The sequence below is a fragment of the Balaenoptera borealis genome (genome assembly GCF_965194805.1).
Source record: "Balaenoptera borealis genome assembly, chromosome: 18".
In the NCBI taxonomy this organism is placed as follows: domain Eukaryota; kingdom Metazoa; phylum Chordata; class Mammalia; order Artiodactyla; family Balaenopteridae; genus Balaenoptera; species Balaenoptera borealis.
Window position 1 is genome coordinate 8454621 of NC_138877.1, and position 16105 is coordinate 8470725.

A 16105-nucleotide genomic window follows, 5' to 3' on the forward strand; every position below is an offset into this window, starting at 1 on the left:
AACCCCATGGGCTTGGAGTCACACTATCCCGGGTCTGAGGCCCGTCTCTGCTCTCGGTGGGTTGTGCGATGGTGGGAAAGGGACCGAAAATTTCCTCAGTTCACTCATCTGTGACATGGTCACAATAGAGAAGGGTGACAAAGTCTTTTTGTAAGAATTAGGGGTTATAGTGGATATAAAGTGCTCAGGACAGTATCTGGCACACATAGAAAACAACCAATAAATGTTAGTATTTATTGTTATTATTATGATTCTCTAGAGTCAAACAAGCCTAGGCTAGGATTTCAGCTTCACCACATGCTCGTGTGACCTCTCTCAGCCTCAGTGTCCCCAGCTGTAAAATGGGACAACAATGCCTCTTCAGAGGGTTGTTATCGAGATTAAATAATGTGCTGCGGTTGCTTGCACTTAGTTGCATTCAACAAATGTTCCCCAAGCCTCACCCTCATTCCTCCTTATCTCTTCCTGTAGGTGTACAATTTAGAGAACAAGTCTTGTTACAATCCTGCATACAATGACCAGGCTCGTTAGGGCATTTCAAAGAATCAAATGGTGTTTAGTGAATATTCTCTGTTAAACTTGCTTGGATTGCCTAGGGCTGTCTTTGCCGTGTCATAGTTCATGGTGCCGTTAATGGACAAGCTCCAGGTCGAGTGAGGAGTGACTGTTTGGGATGTTTTGTTGATAAGCCTGTGTCAGTTCTAACTTGTGACTGTGATTCAGACACAGTCAGAGAACAATAGGGCTGCAGTTCAAATGCTTTGTTTTTCTTCTTTTTAAGGATACTTTTTTTTAAAAGGGATTTAAATATATATATATATATTTATTTGTTTATTTATGGCTGCGTTGGGTCTTCGTTGCTGCACATGGACTTTCTCTAGTTGCGGCGAGCGGGGGCTACTCTTCCTTGCGGTGCACGGGATTCTCATTGCGGTGGCTTCTGTTGTTGTGGAGCACGGGCTCTAGTCACGCGGGCTTCAGTAGTTGCAGCGCGTGGGCTCAGTAGTTGCGTCACGTGGCTTAGTTGCTCCGCGGCACGTGGGATATTCCTGGATCAGGGATTGAACCCATGTCCCCTGCATTGGCAGGCGGATTTTTAACCGTTGTGCCACCAGGGAAGTCCCATAGATGCTTTAAAAATATGTGTTCGCATTTGGAAAATGTGATTGGCATTTTTTTCTAACTTTATAATATCAGACTTTTTTTCTAACTTTATAATATGACAGAGAAAATCAGATGCTATGGATTACTGAAAACTTAGCCACCTAAGAAGATCTCTAAGTGGCTCTCAGCACCCTTCGTATACAGTGTAAATTGTAATATCTCTCAGGATATGTGAGAACATCTGTTTTTCTTCTAATGCAGTAAACATATAAGGGTCTCTTGGGATATCTTTTAAATAGACTTAATACAACATTCAGGAATGATAAGCAAAATATAATCACAGTCGTGGGGAATGTGAGCATTTCATATTAATAACATTGGAACCTTATGTTTAATGCAGTGTTAAAAGTTGACGATTAAGCATGTTAAGAGTCAGGAAATTCAATTAAAATTATCACAGTAATAGGAATTTAGCCACATCCTATATTAGTTATGAAATCCATTTAACGCCACAAACAGTAATGTTTTCAGCTAGTTTATTCAAAAGGAAACCAGGAACAAAAACACTTCAATGCTGTATATACTCTGTTAATGTGGTCAGGCTAATTTTGCCAGAGGAAGACTCTTAACTTTTGAATCTTTGAATGCCCAGTCATTTGATCGGAGTTCTATGTACTTGCTTGTTGCATAATTTCTGTCAATAAAGACAGAACGACAAACAAAGGAGTTCTTCTCTCTTCTGCCTGCTGCTCCCTAAGAGAATGGGGTGTCTGCACCCTGAGGCCATCCTCCAGCGAACACAGCCGCCGTTCTAATTTCTCTCCCCACCTCTCTGTGGGCACAGGTGCTCTTCGGTTGTAGGAGTTGAACTTCATTGTGGATGCTGCACCTCTAATCTCCAGCTGGGAACCCCCTGTGGCCGTGTATTTGGGGGGAAACGAAGCTTGGAATTCAGTTCTCCAGTCATCACACAGGGTTCATGGACTCTTTGTTGAGTCTACCCCATACGCCTTCCTTCTGATAGCCGGGCACACCTCCCTCTACTCCTGTCAGGAGACCATAGGAAATGGGCATTCATTTTTAATACACGTACCTCTGCATCAAGTCTAAATTTGCTATATCTCAATAGTACGGTCAAGTGGATCATTTGGGAGCTATGACGCTTATCAGAATTCATTCGAGAAGAGCCAAAGTCAACCGAGCACTGGGGACTTCAGCTACGTGCCCAAATGACCCCTGATGAGGTACCATAAGAATGATGATAGCGAAAGGATCTCGAGAGGAACTTCTCAGGGAATTGCGCCAACACTCATCCAGATCCAGAACGTTGTCAGAAATCTGAGAATCACACTTGTCTTCTCTTCCTTATCCCCCATCCCTCACTAAACCTCATAGTTACTATTTAATAGCCCTCATATCCACCATCTTGTGCCCAAAGCCATTTTTCTCCATAGATCTCTGGAACGGACCCCCAACTGCTCTCCCGTCTCCCTGCTGGCTCCTCCAATTTGCTCTCCATACTGTAGCCAGCGTGATCTTCCAAAATGCAAATACAGTTGTGAGACAATCCTCTTAAAATCCTCGAGTGGCTTCTCTTTGCCTCTGGGATCATTTCAAAACTTCTTATTTTATTTTATTTTTATTTTTGGCCACCCCGTGCAGCTTGTGGAGTTTTAGTTCCCTGACGAGGGATTGAACCCAGGCCCTTGGCAGCAAGAGCGTGGAGTCCTAACCACTGGACCACCAGAGAATTCCCTTGAAACTTCTTGATGGCACTGGTAGGGCCCTTTGTGATGGGGTTCCCCAGGTCCCTCTCATACCACCTCTTCAATCTGGTTTCCAGCTAAATGAAAAAGATTTCAGCTCTTCAACTGCATCATGATCTTCCTTTTGCATACAAATTCAAATTCAGCCTGCTGTGAAAGCTGCTCTGTCACTGAGCCTAAAGACTCTGCTGATACAATGCGATTCAGTGGTGGTTGAAGTTCTATTGGTAGGTCGCTGGTAGAGGTAGGTAGGAAGATGCGGTTTGGAGCCTTTGGCAGGCCTCTACAGGTGAATCCTAGCAAAGCTCCTTAGGATGTTGGAGCAAAGCTATGTTATCCTCTGAAGATAACTATTCTCCTTTTAAGAAACACTTGGCTTGCTCTTGGTAGTAAATGCTGACTCTTCACCATGGGCCATCATGGTAGCTTGTGAACTGAGTTGTCCATAGTGACTGTCATCTGACCCAAGCTAGAAAGTTGGGCTCACAAAGCCACATTCCATCATCAAATGGAAGGGGTATATGTATACGAGACTGGGCTCAAGCAGTGCCTGAAGCCACAAGTAAATTGCATGAGCAAGTAGGTTTCAGAGGCAACGTGGCCCTGCCAACAACTTGATTTTGGACTTCTGCTCTCCACGACTGTGAGACAATAAACTTCTGTTGTTTTAAGGCACCCAGTTGTGGTACTTTGTTACATCTGCCCTAGAGGCAAATACATACATGCACATAGGCTATTTAATCACACAATTGTGTTAGGTCATATCCCTATAATACATCCATATATATATATATATATATATATATATATATAGTCTTCTAGTGGTTCTGCTTCTCTGGTTGAACCCCTGCTGATATAGGACATATGTTTTTACTTCTTTTGGAAAAACACCTAAGAATTGCTAGGTTAATAGTAAGTGTGTATCTAGCTTTTTAAGAAACTGCCAAGCTTTTTCCAATGTGTTTTTATTTATATTTTGCCATTTTTACATTTAGCATTTTACACTCTCACCAGTTACAGATTAGAATTTCACTTGTTCCACATCCTTGCTAACCATTCTAAGAGCTTTATAGTAGGATCTCATTGTGGTTTTAATTTGCATTTCCCTGATGGCTAATGATATTGAGCATCTCTTCGGGCGCTTCTGGGCTGTTTGTCTATCTTCTTTTTTTGAAATATCTGTTCAAGTCATTTACCCATTTTTAAAATGAGTTGTTTATATTCTTGTCATTGACTGAAAATAAGTTCCTTATGTATTCTGGTTATAAGTCCTTCATCAGATTTATGTAGTACACGTATTTTCTCCGGGTCTGTGGCTTGCATTTTTATCTTCTTAATGGTCTTCTGAAGTGCAGAAGTTTTCAATTTTGATGAAGTCGAATTTATTGATTTTTTTCCCTTACATAGCTCACACTTTTTGTGTCTTATCTAAAAAATCTTTGCCTTCCTCATAGTCACAAAGACTTTCTCCTATATTTTCTTCTAGAAGCTTTATAATTTTAATTTTTATGTTTAGGTTAAAGACTCATTTCTAGTTATATTTTGTGTGATTTTGGGGCGGGGTCAAGATTCATTTCCCCCCCCCCCCATATGAATATCCAGTTGTTCTAGTGCCCTTTATTGAAAAGACTTTCCTTTCCTCATTGAATCACTTTGTCAAAAATCAGCTGGGCATATATGAGCATCGCAATTTTTAATACTATTAGAACTGAACTTTCCCAAGTCAGGTCATACCATTTCTGATCTCCTTTCCTTGGTGAGTCTATAAGGCAGACTAAGCTGATACTTGGGTGAAGGAATCTATGTCTAACCTCTGTTTTTGTACATAGAACACAACATGATGTCTTCTGCACTTGTGGGTTACTTGCTTAATTTTCCTATTAAACTCATAACAGTACACTGTGTTGTATGTTTGTGACAAGAGAGAAAGAAGCTTTCCGGATATATTATCTTCGTTTCTTGCAGCCTACGGATTTCTGCTTCTATTTGTTTCCTTGCACTGATATTATCAGCCTGTAACTTGAGCTTCTAGAGAACTGAGGTCATATCTGTACATGTCATTTTGATTTGTGAGGCATCTAGCTCAGTGCCCTGAGCATGCGTGGACTTTTATCGGTAGCATTGAGGTTGTAGCATACTCACTACCCCTCAATTTCCTCATCTGGCATGAGGGCTCATCTCTATCTAACTCAGTTCGGTTCGGAACTGCGGGCTGTTCATATAAAGAAAGGCCATCTGACTGTGGTCGGGGAAGAAGACATGACACTTTAACCAGGCTGGTTGGTTCTCTTGGAGACTACCTATGTATGACATCTGGAACAAATTGTGGTCTGATCTTTGGTCCTATCACTTCTCATTCAGATCAATACTGGTCTGAATATTCTTTTTTTTTTTTTGGCCACGCCGTGCAGTTTGCGGAATCTTAGCTCCCCAACCAGGGATCGAACCCCTGCCCGCTGCAGTGGAAGAGCAGAATCCTAACCACTGGACCGCCGGGGAAGTCCCAGGTCTGAATATTCTTTAGATTAAGTGAAATTAAAAGGAACTGCTTTGTAGCCACCTCCAGTGTGTGCCTACAGACCTGGGCTATATCTGCATGCCCCTCTAGAGTTGACCCGCAGCCTGGGGGCACTCTGCGCCCTCTCCCTCACTCCCAACGTTTATGTGCGGGGAAATCCTCTTCCTAATGAACGCTGAGGGCAACCTTGGCCAGAAAGTGAAGGCAAGAGACGTCATGAAACGGCAACACTCCACCCACCCGTGGTGCGGTGAAGGATGCATGAATGTTGTTGCCTGAAGTGGGCCCGTGTTGCCATGGTGATGGAGGCGCGCTGCCGCTAAGTGGATGAGCCGCAGCTCCCATGGATTTTAATGGCAGCTGGTCAGTGCCACCGCCTTCCGTGAATTGCTGCCCCCGAGTCGCTGCTTGGCCCCGGCTGTCCTGATCTCTGTTGACAAATGGTTGTCTTCACAGTCAAACTACTAACTGTACTCTAATTAATGAACGTGCTAATTATTCTTCCCTACTCCCAGCACATTTGTCTAACTAACCTGTCACACACGGATAAGTGCAGTGTCTGCATCAGCACCGAGGGCGCTGGGAGGGGGGGGGTCCGGGAGGAGAGGGTGTTGGGCCTACAGCCGGGATCTGTGGGCTCTTTCTTGTTAAACTACCTTTACTAACGGTCAGGTGTCCGGAAATATGTTAATTTCCCCTTTCTCTTCTTAAAAAAAAAATCTCCTTAGGGGCTGAGCGGCCATTGGTCACTTCACTAGCCCCTGAGGGGATTGCCAAATTCGGATGCAGAAGGACCAGGAGCCCCAAGCTCTGAAAACTATTCCAGAAGCAGCATTCGCGGTGGTTAAAAACCCAGACTTTGAAGCTAGACAGGCCTGGTTTTGAATCCTAGGTCTGCTCCCTGCTTCCTGTGGTTTCACCGCTCTGCACCTCAGTCTCGTCTTTTGGGCAATGGGAGGGATAATCTGTCCCCAGAGGGGTGTGTTGGAGAGCAAACGCACAAGCTAGGTCCCCAGGACACAGCTGCTCAGGGCCTTGGGTCCAGGGCTGGGTCTGGTCTGGTGTAGGCCGGACCAGGGCCGGCTCCAGGCCTGGAGACCGTTCTGCTAGGAATTCGGAATCCAGCGCGGGCCGCTGCGCCCCTCGCGCCCCCTGCGCGCTCCTGCCCCGTGCCCCTGGCCTGCCTCTCTTTTTGTTCTGTCTCAGCAGCTCTCTGTTGAGATGAATGGCATTTCCAGAGGCTTCACCTCTGCTAAGTGTTCCTCTGTAGCCGCAGCCAGAATCTTAATGTGCTCGCTGTAATTTAATGGCCATCTCGGCCGACTGCTAAAACGCTCTCTTCCTGGGTGAAGTGGACTCGCTCCACCGGTACGCGCGCCCCGCCCGGGCGGGGAGGCTCCGGGAGGTCAGACGTGGAGGTCCCCCCACGGGAAGGGTGAACCTCTTCCCAGGCGCCTTCTCAGCTTTCTAAAGTGGGGCTGGCTGGGTATTCCGCTCCAACCCCCGCGCCCCCATCCTGTTTGCGGGGCTCCTGAGGGTCGGGGAACGAGCCGGAGAGGCTGCTCCTTCCTGCGTTCCTGCGTTCCTGCGTTCCTGGCACCTGGCGAGATTGCCACAGACGCCCTGGGCTGACCACGTAGGATTCTGTTGATGCTGTTTTCTGTGTGCCTGCAGATCCTGGCGCAAACTCAGACGCCACAGACAGAAACACGGGAGCAGGAAGGAGATGAGGACGAGCCTTAAAGACGTCAGGCTGTAACATACAGAGAATTCTTTAAAGCTGGGCATTTAAAATCTGGGATTATAAGCGGTGAACAGTCACAGCGTGGCAGCAGACGCATAGGGCACTCCTCACCCCACCCCTGCCCTGCCCCAGTCTTTATGGAGCAGTGGCCCTCAACCACGTGACAGCTGTGGAAAGCACCAGGTCCTTTCATTGTCCTGCCGTCTGGGGGTCCTAGGAGTAGATATCTGACCAGCCTGGGCCAGTGGGATTGTCCTAATAGTTCACTGAGAAGAGTCAGTCCTTTACAGGTGACAGAGCTGTAAGACATAAAACTCCAGAGTTGGAGGTGGAGGTATTTTCCACTGTGTGGAGAAAACTGGTCTGCAGAGAGAATATGGCTGCTGAGTTGTGAGAAAGTGGAGAGAAAAGGAGAGAGACTGAGACAGAGAACTCCGTTTGAGAGGCCCAACCTCATCTCTGCTCTTTTCAGTGTTTGGTTGTTCAGTTCCTTGGATTCTTTGAGTCAATAAATTTCCCTTTTTTGCCCAAGCTAGCTTGAGCTAAGTTTCTATTGTTTGCAACTAGAGTACTTTTCAAGGGGCCTGGCCTTCACTTCTGATGCACTGTCACTAAGACAGCAGGGGTCTTAGAAGGGCCAACACTTCATGGGGACCAGACCCCTTGTCTACTGGGACCTAAGCGTTCCCTGACACTTGCAAATGAGATCTCGTTGAGGTGAATACACAAAGCTTGCTAGTGCCCAGCCCCTAACCAATCTTGTAAAGACTCCACACGTTGTGAAGTGCCCCAGGCACTCAGAGAGAGTTCTCAAGAGCATCATGACCAGCCAGGGCTGCCCTTGCTACTGGCCTCTGTGCATCCAAACTCCAAACGCTTGGGTCCTCCATGGACCCCCATGGACCTCTTTCACCCCAACTGGCCTCAGCTGCTTTAGGTATGAGGACTGTGTGATCTCTTCCCCGTGCTGGCCTCTCCCACAGCAAGATGCAAATCCTGCTGCCACTAAGTAGAGTGGCCAATGTCCTTTTTATTTTTACTTTCTTTCTTTTTGTTGTTGTTGTTGTTTTTTCTGGCTGTGTGGCACGCGGGGATCTTAGTTCCCCGACCAGGGATCGAACCCGTGCCCCCTGCATTGGGATCGCGGAATCTTAACCACTGGACTGCCAGGGAAGTCCCCCAATGTTCTCTTTCAAAGTGAGGTTTTGATAAGAGCTCTTCTTCATCACTGCCAAATAGTTGTTGAGCCTGGGATGAAGTTTGCAGAATCTTGCATTATCTGTGTAACTGCGGAGGGAAGAAAACTGTCCTATAAGATGCCAGGCCACCACCTCCCTCACTCAGCAGGTTCCCTCTTACACCTTCTCTCTACTCTTATTATTATGCTGAGACGATTCCAGGGAAGTAGCTCAGTAATTACCTCAGAGAAGCCAGTTGCGGTGGTTAAGGTCCTTCCCGTGTGGAAGCTTTCCTAGGTGACCCCCTTTCTGCTCCTTATCTAAGTTCTTTGGTTTAGTTTTCATTCTCTTGTTGCTTGTTTCCCGTGGAAACAGAGGCATCAGCCGTCCACCTCATCATCATTCATTCATTCATCCAGAGCTTATTACTCGGCTGCTACTCTGGACCCTGACATGCGTCAAGTAGTTACTTTTTCCCTAGGAATTCAAGGAAAGAGAGAAAGACAGTACTCTGGACACAAACCTTTTTGGTGCTCAATAAATAAAAAACATGCTTCACTTTTTCTTCCCTTCCTGCCTCTCTCCCGAGCCCTGCTTCTTCTGGCAGGACACGCTGAGCCAGGGTACTTTGGTGGCTAGTTTAAAAAAAAAAAAAAGAAGAAGAAGAAGCCCTGTAATTGTGCTGGGACCTTTGGAAATTCTAATGATGAAAGGCAGAGTCCAGCCCTCACTTCCCCTTCCTGCACAGTGCGGGCCTGGGGTACCACGGAGCTGATAAGTCCTTGCTGGGAGCCGGAAACAAACATGGATCACGAAACCCTGGGCAATATTGTCCTGCTGGCCATCGTCACCCTCATCAGCGTGGTCCAGAACGGTAAGGGAATCCCCTCCCTCAGGGTAGATTTTGTTTCTAGTTGTTTGAAAGTCAGGCTTACACAGTTGTGTGTGTGTGTGTGTGTGTGTGTGTGTGTGTACACTTTTGTCTTTATCTATATTTGTATCTTTATTTGAATGTATAGGGGTTTGTGCCTTTCTGCATGAATTTAGGTTTTTCCTTCTCCCAATCGTTCTTTCACTTTAATGGGGATGATTAATCATGTCTGTAGAGCCAGGACAGCAAGCTGGAGGTTGTACAAAAACCGTCACTGGAGTGTCTGCAATCAGCATTTTAACTATGAATTACTGTGGCCAGAGACCAGCTGGAGGGCAGGAAGGCTGGAAAGGGACAATCAGATATATGTTCACCCAGACACTGGGTTATACTAAGTGCAGCTGGGCGCTCTTCACCTGTCACCTGTAGGCTAAAAAAAAGGAAATTTATGCGGTGTGAGGGGGATTTCACCTTAACATTATTTTACCTCTGTATTGCTTTCTTTTTTTTTCTTTTGAAGAAACATCTTCTTTGCAATACTTTCTTTTTCTCTAGCAATGCATAATTTTTGAAGCATTTTTTGGTAGGCATTATGTACTTATATAAAGGGAGAGAGAGAGCGGGGAGGATTTTCTTGTTTGGGGTTTGCATTTCCATGAACTCTGCGATCACTTAAACCAAGCAAGGGACCTAGAAGTGAAAAAGGCAGGACTGGGTAGAACTTTCTCTTTAAAGTTCTGAGCTAGGACTGCCTCAGGCTCTCTCTATCAGTACGGCCAGTGTCTTTGGGATTTGCAGTTTACAAAGGTAGAGGAAAAAGGAGAGGAATTACTAAGGGCAGCTCTGTAACTTAATGGTAATTACTGAATGCTCACACCCTGGCACACTTTGGAAACTTGGGTGTTCAATCAACTGGGGATATTCGGATATTTTCCCCCATCTCGAGTGTGGACAGAGGCTGGTGATGCGCCTTCTGGGCACTGAGTAAGGCTTCCCATGGCCTCCCCGCACCAGAGAGTGGCCACTTTCCATACTCCGAGTATGTTTCCTCCATGGAACAACACGTTTTCTTTTTTCTTTTTTGAATTTTTGAATTTTATTTTATTTATTTTTTATACAGAAGCTTCTTGTTAGTTATCTATTTTATACATATCAGTGTATACATGTCAATCCCAATCTCCCAATTCATCCCACCACCACCAACCCTCCCACCACTTTCCCCACCTTGGTGTCCAGAACAGCACTTGGCAGCTTTCTGACCCAAACATTTTCATTCTAAACCTCACACAACAGAGTTGCAGCTCAGAGAGGGGACGAAGGGCCGGTTGAGGCTGCCACAGTCTCAGGCCATTGCTGTTTCATGTTGGGGCTCCCTTAGTCTTGTCAGTCGCCAAGGGATTCATTCATTCGACCTGCATACACCCACAGGGACCCTGCTCTGTCCAGGAAGGGTCCCGCATCCATGAGGATGTAGCAGTGAACAAGAAAGCTAGGTTCCTGCCTCCCAGGAAAGGAGAGGCTGGCGGGAAAAGATGGGCAGGCAGGAAGCAGGAAGCCTGCAATGATGCTTGCGGCCCCCGTGGAGGCAGTCGCATGGGTGTCGGAGGGCGCTGCTTGTTCAGCTCTCCCCCTCCGGCCCTCCCCCGGATCCCCGTCAATCTCGGTGACAGTGGACGGGGGCCAGGGTCCCCTCAGCCGCCTGTGCAGATGGGGCTGAGCAGAGGTTCGAGTGCACCCTGAGCTGCTCCCTGTTGGTCCAGGCCGAGTCGGGGGAAGCTGGAGGGTCTCCTCCTGTGAGAACAGACTCTTTTCATCTCTCCTGAGATGCTCCAGGATCTGGCCCTGGTCTGTCCAGGGGATCCTGGGCTTTTCCGTAGAAGCACAGCAAACCCGGAGCAGACTTGAGGTGGATGATGAGATTTCTAATTATTTTTTGGCAGATGAGATTAAGTCTTCTTCTTTGGTGCAAGGGGGGAGGAGAGATTACAGACGGCCACATGTCTGAGTTTGAACCGCAATCTTTCGGCCGATCATTTCAGATAGATAACGACAGGACACAGCGGTCTCCCTGACACGGTCCCATGAACTGAGGAGGCTTCCTGGTGGGGGAGAGACAAATGTGGACCAGCTCCTGCTTTGGGCTGGAGACTTTTCATCCTGGGCACACAGATGATTGGGGTGCATGTGTAGCGGTGTGGACGGCACGGCCCCAGCATCACAGCCTCTGTCCGTCCCCATCCAGTCCCCCCACTTCCCTTTCACAGCGTTGTCCCACCCATGCTCGGGGGAAAAGACATGCTGCTGCCCTTCTGAAGCCACAAAAGGAGCCCTTGCCTCCCCCTCAGAGGCTTAGGATCAGCCCTGCTCCCCTCTGAGGCAGAGACCAGGGCTCCCGTGTGATGCTGAGATCACCCTGTGAGGACTTCTTCTTTCTAACTGTTAAATGTGCCCGTGCAGGGGAACAAGAAAAATTCAAATGACTTGGAAGATAACACCTCTACCCGTTTTAACCGTTGAGTTTTTAGGCAAACACAAAGGTCCAAATGTAGGTCCAGAACTTCTCTTTGCAATTCTAATTAACCTCGATGTTGCAGCCATAGGTCTACCTTATTGAGTGCGGAAAACATGCAAAAGCTCTGCCTCCACCCCCAATTACATTTGATACCCTTTCTGTTAGCTTTAGGAACTATTTACATGTTGTTGCCAGGCACGGCACACTTTGTCTTTGTCCCAAGACAAGGAGGTCAGTCCCCGTGTCTGTGACAGTGTTGGAGGGCTCTGTGCTCTCGGCACATGGTGTGCGCCCGATTCCCCGGGGGAAGGGCCAGAGCCCACCCGCCTGGTGGAACCTTCTCCTCTGCCTCCCAGATGCTCATTAGTCATCAAGATCTTTGAACTCGTGGCCCTCTTCCAGCTTGATCCAGCAGAACGCACGTTTGGAAATGCAGACCAAGTTTAAAGTATCTCGTTCCGAGAGACCTGGACCAGAACTACCAAAGCCTGGTTTCCCAGGGAGTGGAGAGAGATGCATTTCCCATGCGTAGCATCCAGAGGGCCTCCAGCTTCTTGGCCAAGGTGCCAGCAGCTTTGCCATGAAGCAAACCTGGGAAACACAGATTTAGAGAAAGTGATTTCCGTAGGAAGCCAAACTAATTAGACTGGGAGGAGAGGGTGAGCTGAGGGGAGGGACCCGGGCCTCGTGCGTGGAGGCCTGAATGGTGACAGCAGAAATCTTCTTTACAGCATCCTCAAGAGCCCCTGCTGAACACTCCCCTGACGGAGGGCTCACAACGCACTGGCCTTGCCCTTCCCACTGTTAAGTGTATTGAGAATTTGCTTTGTGTCAAGTATGGTGCTGGGCATAATATTATCTCATTTAATCCTTGCACCCTATGAAATATATAGTATTATATTTCTTTGTTTTTTATTTTTAAAAAGTTTTTTAACATCTTTACTGGAGTATAATTGCTTAACAATGGTGTGTTAGTTTCTGCTGTATAACAAAGTGAATCAGCTATACATATACATACATCCCCATATCTCCTCCCTCTTGCGTCTCCCTCCCACCCTCCCTATCCCACCCCTCTAGGTGGTCACAAAGCACTGAGCTGATCTCCCTGTGCTATGCTGCTGCTTCCCACTAGCTATCTATTTTACATTTGATAGTGTATATATGTCCATGCCACTCTCTCACTTCGTCCCAGCTTACCCTTCCCACTCCCCGTGTCCTCAAGTCCATTCTCTACGTCTGCATCTTTATTCCTGTCCTGCCCCTAGGTTCCTCAGAACCATTTTTTTTTTTTAGATTCCATATATATGTGTTAACATACGGTGTTTGTTTTTCTCTTTCTGACTTAACTTCACTTTGTATGACAGACTCTAGGTCCATCCACCTCACTACAAGTAACTCAATTTTGTTTCTTTTATGGCTGAGTAATATTCATTGTATATATGTGCCACATCTTCTTTATCCATTCACCTGTCAATGGACACTTAGGTTGCTTCCATGTCCTGGCTTAATTCACAGGTAAGCAAAGTGGAGCTTGGAGAGGTTAGAACATTGGTTGGAGGTTCCAGAGCCAGTAATGGTGAAACTGGGATTCAAACCTACTCCAAAGGGTAGACCTTTACACAGTGTATTTTTTCTTGAATTCATTCATTCAAACGCTTACTACTCAGGAAGTTCTCTCTTATATGGAACTGAAATCTGCTGCCTTATAATTTCTATCCACTAGTGTGTTTGTTCTTTGGAAAGGCTTCGACTGTGCCTGCTGCTTCTGTGTTTACAAAGTCACCTGCAACATCCCTTCTTCAATGTATCATTCCTCATATGACTTGGTTTCCAGAGTCCCTTGTCATTGGGTTCACCCTCCTACCCCACTCCCCACCAACTTGCCATGTTCTTTCTAAGAGGCAGGTGGGTGTTTTCCATGCAGGGAAACTGTTCCCGAGGTTCAGACACCAGTTCTGTTAAAATAATGGATGTGTGAATTATTCTTTTGTATCACGCTGCTGGCTCATACTAACTTAATGAAAATCTCAAGAGCTTTTTATGTGATCCTGAGAAAGTTATTTACCTTCTCTGACCACCAGTTTCCTCAACAGAGAGATGGAGTTACTAATATCTTCTATGTGTGATGGTTGAAGGTATTGCCTGAGATAATTAACATAGGTAGAGTAGCCAGCAGAGCCCAGCATGCAGTAAGTTCTTGGTCAGCGTTTGTAGCCTTCTCTCTCCGTGTCTCTCTCTGTCTCTCTGGTTTGGCCTGATGTTAGCAGCCAGCCAAGAGAGGTGTGTGAGTGGTCTTTGCATGCATAGTTTCTGTAACATGGTCAAGGATAATAGGAGTTGGAGTGTCAGTGTTTGGAGGAGTGGACAAAGGTGGCCCAACTGTTTCAAGTTTAGCTTAGAAGGAGGGAGAGGTAGACCCTAGTGGGATACAGGACTAAGGCAGGCTTGTTTTTGTTTTGTTTTGAGGGTAGGAAAGATCTGAGTGTGTTTCAAAGGTAAAGATTAGGAGGAAAACAGAGACTGAAGGTTCAGGAAATGGGGCAAACACTGATGAACAAAGACCGGAAGAGGGTGGCAGAAGCAGCGTCAAGGTTGCAGGTGGAGGGCTAAGGCTTGGAAAAGAGGAAGGGGTTTGTTATCAGGCAAGGAGAGGAAGAAGAGAGGCAGACTCGGAGAAGGACGGCCACGCTGTGCAGTTGGTTGCAGAAATAACCTCAGACTTTCTTAATACTGTCTCTGTTTACATGTTCAGGGGCAAGGGGTGTCACCTTGGGTTCTGGAAAGACAATGATCAGAATTTTCTACTGTATTCTATGGTAAGAAGGGACGTCCAGAGTGGACAGTTGGATACTTAAACCCTGTGTAGTTGATGGAATCCCTGAAGTGAGCTTCTATGTGACAGTAGGAGGATAAACACACCCTCGAATGCCCAGCTGGAGTTGAATGCCAGCCTCCCTGCTCCCCGGTGGAGTGACTCTGAGAAAGTCATTTAACCTCCCTGAGCCGTAGGGCCCTTGTCTACAAAGTGGGGACAGTACCACCCACTTGACAGAGCTGGTGCCAGGCCCAATAAAGGAGCATATGTCCAGTGCCTAACAGAGGGCCTTCAGACAAGCCAGCCCTGCAGCTCTGCTCAAAACGGGCACAGTTCTAGGAGAGGAATGTACTTTTGACACAAAGGAAAACATGAAGACTTTTATTCATGTACACAATGGATAAGGCATCCTTTTCATGTCTTTTTGAGGAATCTAATAGAAAGTTGATGGAAAGAAGTCCTGTGAGTGGATCCCTGACAATCACGCTTTTCCCTTTTTCACTCTTGAAATAGGAGGAAAGGAATAAAATAGGAGAGGTGAGGGAGAGAGAGAGAGAGAGAGAGAGAGAGGGAGAGAGGGACAGACCTTTATCCCGCCATCCCCACCATCCAGCCTGCAGATTCTGTCCCCTCGGCATCTCCTAATCCCACAAGCATCACCCTAACCAGCTCCCTTCTGTCTTTCCCCTGTCCTGGGTCTCACCCCTTTAAACACTCACCATGCTAAAGACAGAGTGGCTTTCTGGCGATGCCACTCCTCAACTTACATCTGTCAGTAACTCCTTGTTGCTCTCAAGACGGAAATAAATTCACAAGTTCTTAACGTGGCTCTCATCAAGGTCACGGTCATGCTGCTAAGTCCGGCAGGCACTTCTCAGCCACCGTCTTCTTCAGCCTTGGTTCACTTACAGCTTTCTCCCTGGGGCTCCCTCCGGCCACCCTGTCTGCACCCCCAGCGGCCCCTGTCGTGCTGTGCCTTCTCTTTCGTCCACAGCTTGGCACACTGTGTCGTTTTAATTTTTGCGTTTTGTTTACGGTGTGTGGTCTGTCTTCTCTTCTTGCATCCTCGCCAGAACAAAAGCTCCTCAGGCCAAGGCTCTTTGTGTGTTTTGTTCTCAGACGTAAGCTGAGTGTCTGGCACGTGGCAAGTGATAATAGAGAAATGTCATTGAAAGAACAATTCACCACCTACCTCTTCGGTCTCATTTGTAATTGTACCAGGTTCCACTTCCCATTCCCCACCACCAATAAGCTGGATGTACTGAACCCCAGAGGTTCTTGCCTCTGAACCTTTGCACGTTCCGTTACACGAGAGTGGAGTGGTCTCCTCTGCTTGCCACACTTGTTCTTCAGATTTTATCTTAAATATCACCTCCTCTAGGAATCCTTCTCTGTCCCAAACACTGAATTAAGTTGCCCCCTTTGACCCTCGATGGCTCTGTATTCTCACTCAATCTGATCTTAGCACGAGTCACTCTGTAGTGTAATTTCTTTACTTGGTTGTCTATTTCTTCCGACTGTCGGATCCTTGAAAGTGAGGGTCGTGTGTTGCTCACCATTGAGTCACCAACACCAAACGCAGTGATTAGTGGAGGGT

At 46.8% G+C, this 16105-nt stretch overlaps 1 protein-coding gene across 1 annotated transcript in view; it reads left to right on the top strand.

Moving 5' to 3' along the window:
• ALOX5AP (arachidonate 5-lipoxygenase activating protein) overlaps positions 1-16105 on the top strand; it is a 74899-nt gene that overhangs the window by 34812 nt on the left and 23982 nt on the right. The window contains exon 4 of the mRNA XM_082366310.1: positions 9059-9184. Coding sequence (XP_082222436.1) covers positions 9115-9184 — 70 coding nt within the window. The 5' untranslated portion in view covers positions 9059-9114. The remainder of the gene's footprint in view (positions 1-9058; positions 9185-16105) is intronic.